We start from the raw sequence: 18,446 nt of genomic DNA on the forward strand, positions 1-18,446 counted from the left end.
CATCGTCTGCCTGTCGCTCCAAATTACGCCATTATATTCCTAATCCACCTTGAGGAAAAGAAATGCTATTACACACCCGGCGAATCAAAACGCATCCTCCCATCGCTCTTTTATGCCACACACACCGACCGCCGAGTGATGGAAAGACTTCATTGGAGGAGAGCGAGCGAGACGTTATTCCGGCGAGCTCGCTCTCAGGTTTTCTATAAATAACCGCTTTAGTTCTGCCGTACCGCTGATAAAAAGAAAACCTCTCGTACCCGACTCAACTCCGGCGGGGAGAAGAGGCGAGTGTTGCCGGGCAGAAGTGTTAAAGGAGCCCCGTCGCTCAACGATGGCCAACCCGTGTGTGTGTGTTGAGCCCCTGCTTTGGCGCGTCAAGCCAGTTGTCTTGATCGTGTTGGCAGCCGCGCTTCATCCCTTTTACACGCCTGTCTCCTCCCAAAGTATGAATCCAATGTCTTGGTAATAACCCGATGGCGGCGCTTGAGAACCCCGAGCGCTTTTACCACGCCGCTTAATTGAATCATTGCGGTGCCCGCCCTTTGTTGTCACTTTGATTTAGCCTGCTAGCGCTGTGAACTTTTGTACCGGGATTTGCTTGTTTTCACACTTTTTTTTTTGTATCTGTGCCGCAGGTTGGAACGAACTGCTCATCGCGTCGTTTTCGCACCGTTCCATCGCCGTTAAAGACGGGATTCTGTTGGCCACCGGGCTGCACGTACACCGGAACAGCGCACACAGCGCTGGAGTGGGAGCCATCTTTGACAGGTCGGTGGGGATTTTCGTATCGACTGAAGCATATTTCACTCGGCTGTTTGAGACGTGCATCCCGATACGGAATTTATGTGAGCCTCAAAGTTGTCAAGATGAATATTCCCAAGTAGCATTTACTCAACTCAACTCTTAGACAACCGTATTTTCCGGACTATAAGGCGCACCAGACTATAAGGCGCACCTTCAATGAATGGCCCATTTTAAAACTTTGTCCTTATATAAGGTGCAGTTTAAATTTAGGAATTTGGCCCATATATAAGTCGCACCAGACTATAAGGCTCTTGAGAAAATTTTAGGTGCGCCTTATAGTCCGGAAAATACGGTAACTCATATAAGGAGCAACTGAGTCATGCCGGCATCTCAACAATGAGACCCGATACTAAACATTCCAAGCAGATTATCGTTTATAAATATTTACCCCACCTCTTGTCTTGGAATTTGTGTGAGCACATCTAATGAGGTGGCCCGTCATGAGTACCCGTGTTTTCATCCTGGCAGTTGGATTAATAACTATGTTGGAGTCATCCGTCAATATCATTGCCAGTCACCGCCTCGGGATGTATCGCATCCTCGGAATGAGTGAGGCGTACTTAAAGATACACACAGCTGATAATGTTTATTTATCTAAAGCTCACTCTCTCTCTCTCTCTCTCGCTCTATCACTCTGGTCCTCTTTTGAATGAGACGGATTATTATGAAGCATCTCGGGCAAATTGAATGACAATGATCTCAGCGTCACGATTGACTCGTCAGAAAGAGCGTGAGGGGGGAGGCGAGGAGTGCCAGCGACTGAATGTCTAGTGATGTCACCCGCTAGCACACATAAACAGAAGGGGAGGGGGGGGGGGGGGGTGCTGTGACAGACAATTAGCATGCATCCATGATTTTGAGAGTCATGATGGGGAATGAGAGATGCAAACTCATTCTATCGCCACCGTTTTTTTATTTTATTTTTTATCTTGTGCAGAGTGCTCACGGAGCTGGTGTCTAAAATGCGGGATATGCAGATGGATAAGACAGAACTGGGGTGCCTTCGAGCTATCGTCCTTTTCAACCCAGGTAAACTATCCGTGAGCTTTTTCAGTCGTTTAATCCTTGCTTTGATGTCATTACATGACAATTTGTTTTTATTTTATTTTGTCTTTTTTTATTTTATTTATTTATTTATTTATTTATTTGTTTATTTATTTTTATTTAATTTTGCATTTAGTTTTTCATTAATTTTGAGAATTTCATTTTCTACTCTGGTTCCTTGTTATGAATTTTTTTTTTTTTTTAGTTTTTAGTTTTTAGGGTTCCGTGTTTTGCGCCTCGTCACAAACGAACGCCGCCGTCTTGCCAAAGCAAGGCATTAAAGCAAAGCGCCAACACGACCCAGTGTGGGATCCTCCATCCCTCCACACCAGACACACTGATCCTCTGTCTTCCACTTTTGTTTGCGACTCCGCCGAGCCCGCCGGCCCCGCTTCGCTCCTTTGCCCGAGTCCTTGTTAATTAGAGTTCACCGGATTGTTCTGACGGCGAAAAAAAAAAAAAAGGGAGCGCTTCATTCTCACTGTGTGTCATCTTGAGTTCAGCCATTAGTGGGTAAAACGTCTTTTTGTTCAACTCGATTGTTCATCAACAATGTCGTTAAAGAGGAGCGCTAATTGCACAGAAAGCAAACATATACGCGCTGGTCCGTAAAAGGCCGCGAGGTTAAAGTGCAACTTGTTGCCTCTCGTGAATTCCCACCCTGCATTTGTGCACAGAGGTGAGAAATTGATTGCCATCTCAAATAATAAAGTTTATTTTTAGCATCATCTCTCACTTGCAGCTATTTTTTTATTTTTGCCCAGACTCCAAAGGTCTATCAAACCCAAGTGAGGTGGAAGCTCTCCGAGAAAAAGTCTACGCATCTTTAGAGGCCTACTGCAAACACAAGTACCCCGAGCAGCCCGGCAGGTAACAATTTCAAAATGGTGCAGTTTCAATTGATCACTTCGAGTAAAAGCAATTTCGGGTCTGTAACTTAACGACTCGGCTGTGTGACAGATTCGCCAAGCTGCTGCTGAGGTTACCGGCGCTGCGCTCCATCGGCCTCAAGTGTCTGGAACACTTGTTCTTCTTCAAGCTCATAGGCGACACGCCCATCGACACGTTCCTCATGGAAATGTTGGAAGCGCCGCATCAAATGACATAATAGCGGAGAGGACGGCGCTCGTCATCTGCCTCCTCTTTGTTTCCCAGCAGGGTCCTGTTTTTTTTTTTTTTTAATGTCCCACCTTGACTAAGACACATCATGTGATGGTGAACATCCCCCCCCCCCCCCCTTACGGAAACAACAATTTCATTATGGGTGTGTTTTTATACCTTGTAAAGAATTTTCAATCAGAACTATATCTCAGAAGAGCACGCGGTGGAGAGAAGACAAAAGCAATGTACTGAGCCATTATTAGCATTTTCCCAGCATCTTGACGAGATGATTGAGCATCTTCACACATTTAAAAAAAAAAAAAAAAAACTTTCAGGGTGGGTGCACACAAAAACATGGTGTGGACGTCATGTTGAGACCCTCAGCCTGGTGAGCAGGACAATCTTTACAGACACTCGGAGCTTTTTGGAAAAAAAACAAACCTCCCCGACTGGACTCAACACGTCTTGCACTAGTTGTTTCAAGAAAAAGGAGGGAGGGTGGGGGGGTGTCAGCTTTCCGGGATGTGGAACTTAACAGGTGTGCTACAAAGACTGCAAGTGTTCACGAACCTCAGGTGTCCTGGCCCAGTTCCAAACCGATCCAACCATGTCTTACTGTATCAACAACACTGTGCAAAAACATCGGCCAGGGCAACGTTTACCAATCAGCCTAAGCAGGAACAATCTTTGGATCCATCTTGGGAATGGGCGGGGAAGGGGCGGGGCTTATGTCATGTACGTACAATCTGCACGGTTGTTTGTGCACACAGGAAGAAGCCAAGGCATTCTGCCTTTTTTTTTTTTGTATGGCGTATGAACTTTGCAAGGTAGCAAGTGTCACCTTTGTTCATTTCACCAGCCCCTCCCCCTCGCCCTTCCCCCTCATTGATGTGAATTCCGACCTCTCAACACTGCAGCTGTTAGCTTCTCAAGATCACCTCATCTCTTTCTACGCAGGAAGTTACAACCAGAAACAGTATTTACATGTTTGTTTTATTTTTTTGGGGTTCCATTTCAGATCAGCACGATTACCTCAGTTTGTTGAGCCTCCTCATCCGGGGCTCGCCCCGCTGACATCATCCATAGAAAGACACGCGCTTGTCATTGCAGCCGAGCGCTCGCTTTCTCGCTTTGTTTGTTTGTTTGTTTTACTTTGCACTTAACCTCATGAGAGAGCCGATGTCAACACATTTGACCTCCGGGGTGGGAATCTGGCCCGTGGCCCAATCAGGACGGTCCCACTTATTTTCCCCTCTCTGTCTCGGCAACATTGGTCCACGATGAAATATGAAATGTTTTCCATATGTCCGCTCATATTCTGCTGTTGCGGTAGCGTTCATTTTGCCCGCGCCGTTTGGCTTGATGGAAAGTTGACCATGCAAATATTTTGCTCTCCTCGCATCCCCACTCACTCATTTTTGGCTTTACATTTTTTTTTTGTATATACAGTATCTATAGATGATGGAGTCAAGGAAATATGTTGAATATGAGAATGGAAAAAAGAACACTAGAATATCTTTTTTTTTATTTGCATGTTCTTTCTTTCATAAGCACTTTGAAGCAGTCAGGACCTGAGCACTGTGTTGTGTTAATACTTTGGAGGTGTAACAGAGTCCGGGCTTTGCCACTTGAATTATGATCTATTAACTTTTCAGATAGTTTTCTTTGATTGTAAAAACTTCAACCCACATTCTGATCTTCAGGTTAATGAGCTTCACGCTAATCGCATTTGCTCTAAAGCAAAAAAACATGGGAGGGAGAAAATCATCAAATCATAATTTAGTGTTTTTCATTTAAATTTTAAATTAAGCTTTTTAATTTTTTTTTTATTTAATTGTCAGCATGGCCTCAATACTCCCAAAGAAAAAAAGCAATTAATAGTCCATAATGATTCTTGTGGCAACCTGACGACTCTGCTACTCTCTGACCAGGACACCAATGACGTCATGTTTGGTTTGGTTTCTGTCTATTTGTTTTGTTGTTGTTGGTCCCGAAGAAAGTTCTGGACACATGCGTGTAAATCTCTTTTGATTAAGGTCCACTTTCACAGAAGGCCTTCAGCAGGGTAAAAAAAAAATCGGGTCGGATTACAACCCCCTTTAAAAAGCAAGCCTCTCATAAAGCCAGTTAAAACGATGGGCGAGCTTTTGGCGCCCTCTAGCGGAAAATATCTGCACTGCAACATTTTAATTCCTTTTTTTTTTAATTCCCCCCATCTTTTCAGAGGCGGCACTTTCTCACAGGGTTTATGTGGCACAGTTTGTGCTTGCTATTGCCAAAAAGGGAGAGAGAGAGTAAGAGAAAAGAGCAATAACTATTCATGACTTATTGGCATGTCTCTGCAAGCAAGGTGGCCTGAATTATTATTATTAATATTAATACTAATAACTATCCAGGTGACAGTATTGACTGCCAGTGTGAGCTCAGTTTACAGAACAGTATTTATATAATAATTATGCATACATAAGAATAGTTTGTATTTTGAAAAAAATCCATTTTTAGGGGAGGAGTCTTGCAGCTTTTGAGTCAGAATTTTTAGCCGCTAATTTCCCAGAAATAATTTAGAATGGGAGGGGAGGGGGGGTGCTCTTTGATGACTGTGATGGTTGACACATGCAGGTCTTGTAAGCCATAAAAAAAATGTGGATGACGTGTAAAATCGCCCCCAACAAGAAATCAAACATGACATCAAATGATAACCTTCATAGACACTTCATAATGTAAAAAAAACTATATTTTGTTAATATGTATATGTGTATATATTTATAAATAAATATATCAGCAGATCTGTTCCTTGAGTATTTCCAGCGGCAAAAGTGAGAGAGGAGTCTTTCAGACCAAAATGATTCCACGAGTTTTCTGGTGTTTTTATGCGATTATCAAGGAAGGGCAATTTTATGCATTGCTGCCTTTCTAAGAAAAAGAAAAAAAAAAACAACCAGCAGAATCCCAGTAGCCCAAAATGTGTACGATTAAAAACAAAAACCAGCTTTTCAGATTAATGGGACCTCTAAACTGTACAAAAAAAAAAGATGGTTAGGGTGTCAGGATGTGACCCTCCATAAAATGTGTTTTGCTTGGCAATTGTATGTTTAAAAATGTGATCAGGAAAAAAAAAAGCTGACCTTGTGACACAATCACTGCTTTGTTTGGTGCTGACGGTAAACAATTCAAGACAATGTAAAAGTTAAAGAAAAAAAACTTGAAGATCTATTTTTGTAGAAAAGTAAATTTTATCCCTTGCTTCTGTAATTGTTTTTGTCCCGTTCTTCTTGTGGGCTGATGTTTACGCGGACAATAATGTTGAGGAGGAGCCAGCACCTTGCTAAGAAACTGTGGCTTTTACTTTGCTGTGTTCGACTTATCGCCGCCGAGTGGCAAGCTGTCCCGTCATACTTTTTGTGTCGACTTTTAAGGAGATGAAATTTTTGTCATCTGTTCTTTGTGTGTTGTCCAATGAAATTTCATGGACAGAGAAACAAAAAAAATTATTAAAAAAAACATCAAAATCAACACTGCTGCTGGATTTTTCTCAATGCAACTTGCATAGCGCCCCTAGTGTTCAAACTGAGAAACCACACAACTTAATTAGATGTTTCAATGACAGTAGTAACGAAACAAAAAAACACGGAATGTAATACATTGGTAACTTGTTTATTAGAAAACCAAAGTCAAGGTTGACATCACTAGACAAGAACAATTACATAAAAGGCAAACAACCTTTTATTTTGTTTCACAGAACATAAATGATTTGTCGTGAACTGTGTTGATATCCAGGTTAAAAGTTCTGCCCAATAATTCTGAAACACTAGAAATGGTGAAATGAATTTGTTACACAAGTCATCCATTTTGATTAACGACAAATTGTGTGTGTGGGCGGGCGGAGGGGGTTGTCAGGACACAAAACCACGTGGAATGAAGAAATTACGTCGCGCAGAACAAATTGCCAAACTGATTTTTTTTCGTTGTTTCTTCACCAAGGGGATTTATTTGTCGCATCACTGTTAAAGTTCCTTCCCTGGAAGTTCTGCATCGAGCAGAAGCTCACTAGTGGGAAGAAAAAGTCCTTTTTCCATATATAAAAAAATAGAAAACAAAAGTGTTAAAAGGAGAAATATGAACGGTGGAGCTTTAACAATCGCTTTTCCAAAGCTTGATGGTTTTGTCGTTTTCTAGAGCTGCTGATGCTATGATGTTCTCTGTCGGGTGGCAGCCGGTCGAAATGACCACGTCTGGAATTTTGGGGAAAAACAGGTAACATTTTAGAAACTGAGCATTTTGATATTCTTGGAAAGATGAAGCGGTCGGTACCCGTGTGGCCTTGCAGTTTCTGCACGATCTCCTTCGTCTGCAGGTTCCAGATGTACACCATGTTGTCCTCAGAGCCCGACACGATCCACTGCGAGAGAACGTGTTTTAGTCTTGCCCAACGAGAACAAGAGAAAAAAAATCCAAAAATTTCATCTCACCTTTCCACCTGTGACCGAAAAGTTGGCAAACACGCAGTACTTCTCGTTTTTATGGCCCGTGTACGTCTTCAAGCACTGCAAGGGTTGAAGCCAAGCAGACGAACAATTTAGCGGTGAATTTATTCCAGGAAAAAAATAAATAAATAACCTCACCTTTCCTTTGCTGTAGTCCCACAGCTTCAGTGTGCTGAGGGTCAAAATACAAAGTTAAAGAATTTGCAAAGAAAAATTGCGTAAATAATAAATTGATTACTCACTTATCCAGCGTCGCCGCCAAGATATATTTCCCATTGGGGGAAAACTTGACAAAGGACACGGGAGGGTTGTCGTCATCTAACGTCAACAACACGAGTCAAGGCTTGCGGCAATTGTGACATTTAACCCCTCCCCCCGTTTGTACCTATTAGTGTCTTTAAGCACTGCCCGGATGCTGTGTCCCAAATTCGGCTGGAGACAAAAGACAAAGTCATACGGTACATAATTCTGAATTCAAATGTTTTTCATTCTTACCAGAGTCCATCATAACTGCTGGACACGATCAGGGAGCCGTCTCTGTTGAAATGGACCTAAAGGAAGAGATACAGGTAATATATATATATTTTTTTTCTCTCTCCTTCTTGACTGAGCACAGAGGGGAGGGGTGAGTAGTGACACAGAAACTTGTGGAGGTCCTTACAGCAGAGACGGGGTCCGAATGAGCGGGCAATGTTTTCAAACACTTGCCAGTCTTCACGTCCCATATTCGCACGCTCTCGTCAAACTGGGGAAAGGTTCAAATAAATTAACCACTAATTCCTTCACTTCCTGGTTAATCCTTAAAAAAAAAAAAAAAAACATGTACTCACTGATCCCGACACGATGAGATTGGACTGCGGGTTGAAATTACAGCAGAACACGTAGTTGCTGTGACCTTTCAGAGTCTTTAAGCATTTTCCCTGTGGACACCGAAAGGAAAAAAATTATTACTGCCACACCCCCAATCCAGAACACTGAATAGAGGCCGGAGAATTTACCGAGCTAACGTCCCATATCTTCAAGGTCTTATCATCGGACGCAGACACCAGGAGGTTCGAGTCGGACGACCAGGCCACGTCGGAGATGCCCTGCAGAGTCGGAGGTAAATATGATCATATTAAGCATCTTCTGTGTAATTTGAGTTATGTCACTGACCAACTTACAAGTTTGTGTCCCGATATGGTTTTCTCAAATTTGCCATCGTAAGCTCCCCAGATTTTGATGAGTTTATCAGCAGCTGCAAAGAGAAAGTAAAAGGGTTGATTTAGGGAGAGTGTGAATAGTGAGGAGCTTGAAAATGGCAGGAGAACTTACAGGAGCTGGCCAGCCACTCTCCACTAGGACTGAACTTGACAGAGGAGACGGCTTTAGTGTGACCTGCGAGTGTGAACTTCAGTCCGTAATTGGGCTTGACGGGAGTGGACTGCAAAACAGATAAACGCCAAATGTAAAGACAATAATAGTCAGGTTATTTTTTTTATTCAGCCAACCTTATTCTGAGAAGATGTTGACGTCCCCACTGGAGGTTTTGTGTCAGTCTCCGGCTTCTTGTCTTCTGTTGCCATGGCAATGGAGCGAGCATCAACTGTGCACTGTCAGTAGTGTGGAGCGGAGGCATTTGTCATAAAAACATAAACAAGAATTACTCACTTAAAGATCATGTGGTGGAAAATGTCACGATAAGTACAATTAGGATTGTTTTTCCATTTTCCCCAATACACAGTGCCATCTAGTGGAGTAAAAAAATGGTTCATGAAGCAAAATTTGCTTCATTGTATCATCATTAATTAAAACTGCCTCATTGTTATTGATGATCAGATTTATCTATCAAATTTTGGATGGAAACGGAGATACCATCAAAGAGCTGCAACGGTACCCTGACATGCAGCTCGTATAGTCAACCTGACAGGCTATGCTAACGCAACAGTCTTAGTAAAATATTACTCGGCGTTTTGCACGTAAATAACAATTTTGCGATCTTGAAGTTTTCTGAATTTATAATTAGATGCAAGAGCTGCAAGTTGTTATATAGCCGACTGCTGCTGTTGACAAACTGAGTTAGCCAATATGGAGGGGCCCTCATTGCACACAATGAGGCGTCGCACAAACATCGATACTCACCGGAATTTAAAGGAGTTTGGGTGTCCGATTGCTGCTCTTCATAAAGCACCGCTCAGACTATGTGCATTTATTTTAGAGTTGGGATAATTGGGGAGAGCCGAATTGGTTCGCCGCTGGATGATTGCTAGCAAAATCTGCGGGGGAAAGCGGGGAATGTGCTGCTGCAGCGGTGCCTACAGCGCATGCGCGAAAACTTCATGAGATACGGAATGCCAGGAGGGACAGAAAGGTCCTGCACGGGTTCAAAGAGTTTCAGAAATAATCATAAGTATATATTATTGTATTGTTCTCTTGCTCTAATTTTGTGCTTTATACAGTAACTATTAGTTTTGCAAATATCAGCTACTTATATTTGTAAAATTGTCTACATAAAGTCGTTTTATCACAAGCACAGCATATACTTTGAAATCAGCTTAAATCAAAGGTGGACTGTCTAAATTCTTTTATCATCATCTGATCAAAACATTTCTCTTTTTGCACAATTAATTGGCAGTAACAACTGTTTTCCAGCCTGTTGCATGTCATCACAAGTCTCCTCGTTGAAGTAAATGAGGGGAGTTGAGTGCTGGCCTTATTGGAAGTAAAATGCAAAATTCAGAGGCCATTGAGTCAAAAGCATTTTTTTAAAACCCTGATAAAATATGAACAAGATCCATCCATTGTTTCCAAGGTTTTTATTCATTTTTTTGTTCATTGTGCCTTTATGTAATCATCATGACGTGTTACACAAACAATGGCTCAGGTTAACAATAGACAAACATCCTATTTAGCTACTAATTACTGTTTTACATGAACATTGTAAAGATGCACATGTTGCTACTAAGACACCAAGACCCGCATTAGCGTGACGAGCTTGCTAATGTTAAGCCTGTTTTGAATCAATAGTTTCATTCACTTTGTGAATATCTGGCATCCCACGGGGATACATCTTGTTTTTGGGGTGTGTGCATAATATGGCTAGCAGTTTTATTTGGAATGTCCCCACACACTTCCATCTTATGTTTCCTTATGCTTGTTCTAACTGGTGTTCTAATCAAAAACAATGCAATAAAATACTAAAACATATTTTTTTCTTTTTTTTGCACATCTAAAATGTTTCTGAATGGAATTATTTACATATTTTAAATAACAAATACTGATACAAAAGGGCTGCCTGCAGCACCAGCAACCTTAATGACGGAGCATCAAAAGTCGACTAGGCACACCCCAGCATATGTAAGACTTTGTCAGCAATTCGCATTTTTTCAGACTCGTCGCTGGTTTGAGGAGTTGGAGCTTCACCTGGAGAATCTGGATCTGGAACAAAAAAAATAAATAAATGAATTCCATTTTTACTTTGTGATTTGTGAATTTCCCACCTGCAATACTGGTGGATGTGACGCTGCGTCTCCTCCTCTTATTACCCTGGAGACAAATATTAATTTAGACTTTTGGTCTACGACTAGCGAATTTGAAAAGTTGAAGGTGGGGCTCACATAGTTGTCACTGCTGGACCACTCTGGATACATCTGGGAATGGAGTTTTTTCTCAGCATCAGCAATTTTATAATATTTAGCCTGCCCCTCGTCAGTCAGCAACTTCCACTGCGGACATAAAAAAAAAATTGTACTGAATAATTATGCTCATAAATATGTTTGGAAAGGTAGCAAGCAAGCTCACCATGTGGCCCAGGACAGTATTGACAGAAGCGCTGTCTTTTTAAAAATTGTACTGAATAATTATGCTCATAAATATGTTTGGAAAGGTAGCAAGCAAGCTCACCATGTGGCCCAGGACAGTATTGACAGAAGCGCTGTCTTTTAAATTCATCTGTGCTTTTACATGTTGTCTCTGCTCTTTCAGGAAACACATGAAGGCGTTGGGTGGCTTCTTCACGTATGGCTGGTCCGCATCCCGTACGCGCCGGCGCCTTCGTTTTCTTCTAATGACCAGAAGAGAATTAATACTTTGTTTGACATGAATGGGTGATTAGGCGCTAAGGTAACAACCAATCCCGGCTCAGGAAAGCAACTGTGATGTCATTTTAAGTCGACAAACAAAATGGCCGCACCGAGATGATGAGTCTTACTTTGTGCACGTTATTGGGGGTGCGGTGAAGACAGGAGGGCCAGCAATGTGATAGACCACCCCACCATTCCTAAGGAGACAAACAATTGAACACATGGAAGAGGCGGTGGGGGACACATTTTGGATTTGCTTTGATGGCGTCTGTCCGCTTGAAAAGTCGCTTCTTACTTTGAGTTGGAGCTCACTGGACCAGCGTAGACCGAAGGGCCTGTCATCTGAAACATGTCTCCTCCATTTCTGTATTGATTTACGTGTTGTGTTTAAAACAGGATTTGAATATCTTAAGGATTTCAATGTGACTTACAGCATTCCAGGAGGACACCAGTTGGAGCTTTCCGGAAGCGACCGTCCGGGCACAGAGAGGTTCTGCTTGTGCAGATACAGAAAAATATTAGTCATCACGTGCCTGCAGCCTAACAGCATGCCCCCCCACCCCCTCCAGTTCAGGTAGGATACGCTTTTCCAGTGGAATTCCTAGCAATTATTTCCCCTATCTGAAAACTATCATAAAAATTGCACGGACACAAACAATCGTTTGCGTTCAGCTTCACGAGGGCTACTTACTATCTTGTCGGAACTCACCTGAGGGCCACCTGCCTGACTTTTGAGGTCAAACGCGTGCATGCCGTACGGGTTTGACTGCGGTCCTGCCATCATCTGACCTGGCTGCACAAAAGCTGAACTGGGCGGGACGCACCCACCGTAGCCTCTGCTGTGACCAGTGACCAACTGGCAATGTGTGTCAAACCTGAGCCATGAAGGCACAGGAGGTGGACAGCTTGCCGTGGTACACACCATGCCGCTGACCACCTCCAGGAGAGTCGAAACAACTTCCTCCCACTTGAGTTCTGATACAACTTTCTCAAATTCTGCCCTGAGCTGCTCCATACTGTCAGAACTAGATCCTTCTGACCCTACTCCTCGCCCTCTTGAAGAACGACAACGGCTGAAGACTATTGGGCCCCTGTGACACACATCAACGGGAAGCTGCTTTTCAGACAGGGTCACATCATAGATCACAGATAATGGTGTGCTTGTGTTACTCAAAGACAATAATCATTATTAAGGCAGATCATGATAAAAAGCAGAAAATAAATATCAGATGAAATGGCAATGATGGAAAGAAAATGGCAGCCTCGCCCTTCATAGAGCAAGGAACCACAAGTGGTAACTTAAAAAAAAATGGACACTATATCATAAAATGGTTGGACCATGCCAGCCAAAAAGCCATCAGATAATCATTATTATTAATAAACGTTTTTAAAAAAACATTTTTATAAAGCTACGTTGTGTTCATTCTAGTTAACCGGAATATTAACGTGCCTTTGTGGCAAGCGGAGATTCTGACGCACCTCGATTCAAACACAACAAATGACAGGATTTGACTTTAATAATTTATCTAAAGCCTTATTTGACCCATATGAGTTAAAAAAAAAAAAAGTTTGATGGCCTGACGTGGGATCAAGGTTAAGTACAGTAAGAACTCTCCAGAAATCGCGTTGCTTGGATACAGAGCCAACGTCTGTTGAAATTAAGACGTGGGAAATTAAATGAAATTCTTAATTATTGATGCGATGTGAAATTTGTGTAAATTGTGACAGTTTAAACGCTGACATTTTTTTTTTTTACTTCACTGTCAGCCATATGACCACTTGAAAGACGTTAAAAGAAGTTGCGCTACTTACGACTGTGATCAACGGCGCATCATCTTCTCCCAATTTGAAGGTGTCCCCAATGTGTGTCAGTTTCTCTGCATGAGAGGATTTGTAGGATCTCGGCCCACAACCGACTTTTTGGGTATAGTGCTCCTAAAATGAGACACCGGACAGAACTAAAACTCATATGAAAGCCTAACTAACGTATATAGAAATATGCGTTGCTGGGCAACCACTCGGGGATTTCCGCTTCCTGTTGTTGTTTTTTTTAATTTATTTTTTATTATCTTTTTTTTTTTTACAATGCAACATACTATATATTTATTTGTGTAGCACTTTCACCTTTTCAATATTGCTCCATCTTGATTTCAACGTATTAATAGAGCGTATCAATCCTTTCTAAGATGCGTTTTGCGTGTTGGAGTCGTGTGATTATGAGGTGATGACAAAATTGAAGCGTTTTAAAAAATAAAATTGTGTATCGGACACTTTATATGTGCTCTAAAATCGTATGAGGTAAAATTGTTGTATTCAAAGCTATGGGGAAAAGGTGAGGGGTGTATTGAGCCTCCGAGACTAAAGGAGGCGCTATGATAGTTTTATTGTTTAACCCCTGCAGCTATTTGTCACTGATTTAGCCAAACACGAAACTATCCCGGTCGCAATTATCAAGTATATTCAGACATTAATAATTATTTTAAACAACTATTCCCGTTGTTCCTGTAACGAACTAACTGCTCCCCCATCCTGCCTTTGAGGTAATGCTATCAAAAAAGGTTTCGTTTTACTTTGAAAGTGAAACCGTTCCCAGTAAACGCGAGATATGCGTGTCGTAATGTGCAGGTATGCAGGTAGGCCCTTTCGCAATGTTTACTACTGACGACATACAATTCATTTTTAAATGACAAATCGAAAACGTTTAGGATGTTGTGCACTGTAGCCAACCCATGCTAACACTGCTATTAAAGTACATATTATGTGGTTTCGAATGGCTTTAGCCTCACGTCAGATTTATTTATTTTTTTACATGAATTAGTAAAATAATTGTGCAGATGGCTGTTAATATTTACTCATCAGTCACATTGTCTTAAACTTTTTTTTCATTCCTCTAGGTTTTACTGTGTAAACAACAATGCAAGAAATGGCTGCAGGTTTCTTTTTCCAAGACAGCACTTGTGCAATTCTCAGAGGATAATACAGACTGGCATTATCTGATCTTCCACTCATGATCATGGCATCGGACACGGTGCCACCCGCACCACAAGTGGAGAACCCCCCTCCGCCCGAGGTCACCAATGCCAACAAGTTAGGGCGAAGAACCAACCAGCTTCAGTTTTTGCGAAGTGTAGTTGTGAAGGCTGTGTGGAAGCACCATTTCGCTTGGCCTTTTTACCATCCTGTCGATGCTGTGGCTCTGAAATTGCCAGTGAGTACTGTGCACGGATCCTCTCCAATCGTTTTTTTCCTAACACTTCCTATAAATTTAGGATTATCATACCATAATAACCAACGCTATGGATTTGGGAACCATCAAACAAAGACTCGAGAACAACTACTATTGGAGTGCCACTGAATGTTTGCAGGACTTCAACACCATGTTCACCAATTGCTACGTTTATAACAAGGTGGGTGGATCACACAGAACATCAGTACCTTTGAGTGCCTTCAGACGCGCCCTTACTCCTGCTCCATCTAGCCCACAGATGATATAGTGCTGATGGCTCTCAGCTTGGAAAAGATTTATTTGCAAAAAGTTGCACAGATGCCTCAGAAAGAAGTCGAGCTGGTGTCTCATCCAGCCAAAAGGAAAAGTAAAAAAAAAAGTTCAGGTAATGGAGGCATCAGATTAGTAGTATAGGAGGTGATTTTACTTTACAAAAGTATTTGATGTATGCACACAGGTGGACTGGAGGCCCTGCTGACAAATTCTTCACAGGCCAACACCGTACGTCTTCTTGATTCTGCACCATATGATAGCTTGCTTGCATCATGAGAACTTAACCATATTGTTTAATTTAACCAATAAAGAAGCGGAGCGATTCGACCGAATTGAATGACTCACCAGAACGCAAGAGAAGACGGCAAATCACCGAGCTTTCCAGCCTCTTTTTTGCCAGCGAAAAAGAGTTAACACATCAAGACGGTGAGACGATCCAGCTGAGCAAACAACTGCGATGCTGCAAGGAGATTCTGAAGGAAATGCTCTCCAAGAAGCACGCAGCCTACGCTTGGCCTTTCTACAAGCCTGTGGATGTTGAAGCGTTGCAGCTGCACGACTATCATGACATCATCAAGTGCCCAATGGATCTTAGTACTGTCAAGGTAAAAAGTCACGTATTTGCTTTTTACTTTCATCAAACGGGGTTTTCGATTTCAGCTGTCTTGTCATCTCTCACATTTCATCACTCATTACTTCATTACATTAGCGATCGGGAAAATGAAGCTTCAAATGTGTTTCATGAAGCAGTTGTACTTTTTTATTATGCTTATAGATATCACTTTTAGTTTAAACAAAGAAAATGAAAGTCATCATGTGTTCAGCCCAATCTTGAACTGAGATTGCCATCTAGAGGAGAAAAAACATACAACTGCTTCATGAAGCACATTTGAAGCTTCATTTTCCTATCACTAATCACTAGGCAAAACTGAACAGACGAGAGTACCCAGATGCGCAAAGATTTGCTGAGGACGTCAGGTTAATTTTCTCCAACTGTTACAAGTACAACCCCCCGTACCATGACGTCGTCGCCCTGGCCAAGAAGCTTCAGGTACTCTCAGGAAAATACCACACTCCACAACTCCACAACCTTTTCTGTACGTCTTTGATTCCCTGGTTCTCCTTTGCTTTAGGGCGTGTTTGAGAGGAAATTTGCTGCCATTCTAGACGAGCCCATCAGGAGCACTTCGCCGGTGGCCCACAGTCCGGTTCTGGGTGGGCTGACCACAGCCTCATCCACTTTGGTTAAATCGGATGAACAAGGCTCACAATTTGCTGAGTTCCAACAACAGGTCAGTAAGGAGTAGTATTTTTTTACTCCTCTTGATGAATGTGCACTGACTAATGAACAGTGCCATCTAGAGGATTTAGAAAATACTTCGTGAAGCTAATTTGAAGCTTCATTATTGCTGCATATTGTTGAGCATCTTCAATACGTGTCAACCCCTGTAACTCCTAATCTGTTTGATGCAAAAGAATGGAGGTGGCAACTATGACGAAGAATCTCTTCAACTGACGTACCACGAGAAGCACCAGCTGAGTCTGGACATAAACAGACTATCGGGCATAAAGCTGGGCCAGGTGGTACGGATCATTCAGAAACGGGAGCCGTCCATGTGCGACGCCAACCCTGACGAGCTGGAGATCGACTTTGAGATTCTGAAACCGTCGACTTTGCGCGCACTGCAGCAATACGTGCGTTGTTGTCTGTACAAGAAGTTCAAGAGATTTCAGAGTAAGTGAATGATGGTTTTGATCGGTGCTCATGTCAAGAATTTTATTTTGAAATGCAAATCAGTAACTGCTTGAATTTGATTTCCATTAACAGAGAAGAGGTGTCAAGGTGGAGCTTTTCAAACGGAAAGCAGCAGCAGCTCCTCAGATTCCGACGTCAACAGTTCTTTGGAATCCAGTTCAGAAAATACTGATGTGTGAAAGCGACCCCCTCCCATCCTTTGACGTCTCCAGATTACATACGGTACAATCCTAAAGCTAAGTCCTTACCTTTCATTTTTTTTCTATCGTGAATCTTTTTTCTCAAATAGAGCTTGCGTTTCTAAACATTGTATTCTCAAAGAAATATAAATGTAGGATGACAAAGAAAACAACAGGCCACCTCAGCAGACCAAACTGCAAAGTCACTCGCTGCTGTGAAATCTGATGATGACTCTGAATTCCTTATTATGCTTCAATATTATCGCATTTCGATGTTGCACTTCATGCTCAACTTTTTTTTTCCCCAAATGCCTTAAGATACCGAAAGTATAAAATACTGGGTCTGACTTGAAAGTGACTTCCACTAGTCAATTATTCATTTAGCCATATGTGCTGTCCATAGCTGGCCTGTTCAGTTATCGACGTTAAGTAGAATTGTTCAGCAATGTTACTTTTCACTACTTGTATATAATTGCACCTATGTTTGATTACCTGTGATCTTGTTTTCTCATGCAATAATGTTTATTTTTTTATTGGCCCGACCTGCCTGCCTTTGTTCTTATGTGCCTTCTTCAGATTACCACTAAAAATTAAAGACAATACTTAAAAATGTTAGTATTTATTAATAATATTATGATTGTTATTATTAAGACTGCCACTAGTTTGTCTCGTTTGCTTTTTGAGTTAAACCAATGCAAGGAATAAGTGCTCAAGCTGAGATGCAGTTCTGGAGTCAGCCACAGTGTGGCAGTACAGCACCAACTTTCGCAATTACCCACCTGAAACTCAAAAATTGCAGGCAGTATATATTTTCTCACATTTTTATTGTTACAAATGACTATAGTAGCCAACCGTGTTGGAATTTGAAAAACACATTACCCTTTTAAATTTTAATTACCTGTGCAAAATCTCTAATCAGATATAGCTTTATTTTTGCCTTTGTACTTCTATGACTTCTTTTAAAAATGTTCAAAAGTCCAAATTAGCCATTAAGTGTGTCAACTGTCACGAGTTCCAACACAAGAGCTTGGATTGCGTGCAGATGCATTCATCATTGACTCCTTTGCAGTCAGACGATGGGCTGCATTCCCTTCATGCATCAACCACACAAACACAACCTCGAGGGCATGATTGATCAGTGCCACAACTGCAATGACAAGTCGTCATTACGGGACCAGTGAGCATCAGTCACAGACCATGAGGTTAATACTAAAAAGACCACACGCATGCAACTTCACACTTTTGCTTTTCAACTGCCTCACGTTTAGGGCGAGGGGGAAAGTATAAATTCACTTAATGTGGTTTGCCAATGTCAATTTTATTACAAGACGTGTTGGGCGTGCTTGATGGCGCGTTTGTTCAACAATTGATTTTCATTACGCATACTTTTTTTTGGAATACTTAATTATCCACCCAGTTTATGACACATCTGATTAATCTATCTTTGAACCATTCGTCATCTGGTAGAAAATTGCTGAGCATGAACTCTTGCAGCACAGAATCTCATTCATATAA

General features: G+C 41.8%; 4 protein-coding genes across 6 annotated transcripts in view; 2 read left to right on the top strand and 2 right to left on the bottom strand.

Moving 5' to 3' along the window:
- Nucleotides 1-7,051, top strand: part of rxraa (retinoid X receptor, alpha a) — a 48,645-nt gene extending 41,594 nt beyond the window's left edge. For both annotated transcript variants that reach the window (XM_049738107.2, XM_049738108.2), the window contains exons 8-11: nucleotides 639-771; nucleotides 1,745-1,836; nucleotides 2,616-2,721; nucleotides 2,812-7,051. In XM_049738107.2, the coding sequence (XP_049594064.1) occupies nucleotides 639-771; nucleotides 1,745-1,836; nucleotides 2,616-2,721; nucleotides 2,812-2,959 (479 nt within the window). In that variant the 3' untranslated portion in view covers nucleotides 2,960-7,051. The remainder of the gene's footprint in view (nucleotides 1-638; nucleotides 772-1,744; nucleotides 1,837-2,615; nucleotides 2,722-2,811) is intronic.
- Nucleotides 6,591-9,754, bottom strand: wdr5 (WD repeat domain 5). Its single transcript, XM_049738110.1, has 14 exons — nucleotides 9,558-9,754; nucleotides 8,927-9,028; nucleotides 8,751-8,859; nucleotides 8,600-8,673; nucleotides 8,435-8,524; nucleotides 8,267-8,356; nucleotides 8,098-8,181; nucleotides 7,932-7,987; nucleotides 7,822-7,868; nucleotides 7,679-7,754; nucleotides 7,575-7,608; nucleotides 7,422-7,496; nucleotides 7,264-7,351; nucleotides 6,591-7,184 (listed from the first exon to the last, which is right to left on the bottom strand). The coding sequence occupies exons 2-14, from the start codon at nucleotides 8,999-9,001 to the stop codon at nucleotides 7,084-7,086; spliced, it is 999 nt and encodes a 332-aa protein (XP_049594067.1). The 5' UTR covers nucleotides 9,002-9,028; nucleotides 9,558-9,754; the 3' UTR covers nucleotides 6,591-7,083.
- A 462-nt stretch (nucleotides 9,755-10,216) lies between these two features.
- LOC125979666 (protein pop-1-like) lies at nucleotides 10,217-13,526 on the bottom strand. Of its 2 annotated transcripts, none has more exons than XM_049738112.2 (9): nucleotides 13,310-13,526; nucleotides 12,207-12,588; nucleotides 11,929-11,990; nucleotides 11,793-11,861; nucleotides 11,626-11,694; nucleotides 11,319-11,475; nucleotides 11,033-11,140; nucleotides 10,916-10,961; nucleotides 10,217-10,853 (listed from the first exon to the last, which is right to left on the bottom strand). In XM_049738112.2, the coding sequence occupies exons 2-9, from the start codon at nucleotides 12,510-12,512 to the stop codon at nucleotides 10,753-10,755; spliced, it is 918 nt and encodes a 305-aa protein (XP_049594069.1). In that variant the 5' UTR covers nucleotides 12,513-12,588; nucleotides 13,310-13,526; the 3' UTR covers nucleotides 10,217-10,752. The 2 variants fall into 2 exon arrangements, with proteins under 2 accessions (XP_049594069.1, XP_049594068.1); XM_049738111.2 differs by having other exon boundaries at nucleotides 11,319-11,478; nucleotides 13,310-13,525.
- A 363-nt stretch (nucleotides 13,527-13,889) lies between these two features.
- Nucleotides 13,890-17,541, top strand: LOC125979663 (bromodomain-containing protein 3). The gene is made up of 10 exons (XM_049738109.2): nucleotides 13,890-14,037; nucleotides 14,392-14,705; nucleotides 14,767-14,904; nucleotides 14,976-15,108; nucleotides 15,181-15,224; nucleotides 15,308-15,601; nucleotides 15,919-16,047; nucleotides 16,130-16,288; nucleotides 16,473-16,731; nucleotides 16,825-17,541. The coding sequence occupies exons 2-10, from the start codon at nucleotides 14,505-14,507 to the stop codon at nucleotides 16,929-16,931; spliced, it is 1,464 nt and encodes a 487-aa protein (XP_049594066.1). The 5' UTR covers nucleotides 13,890-14,037; nucleotides 14,392-14,504; the 3' UTR covers nucleotides 16,932-17,541.
- Nucleotides 17,542-18,446: the final 905 nt, after the last annotated feature.

Source organism: Syngnathus scovelli, chromosome 13 (genome assembly GCF_024217435.2).
Source record: "Syngnathus scovelli strain Florida chromosome 13, RoL_Ssco_1.2, whole genome shotgun sequence".
NCBI lineage: Eukaryota > Metazoa > Chordata > Actinopteri > Syngnathiformes > Syngnathidae > Syngnathus > Syngnathus scovelli.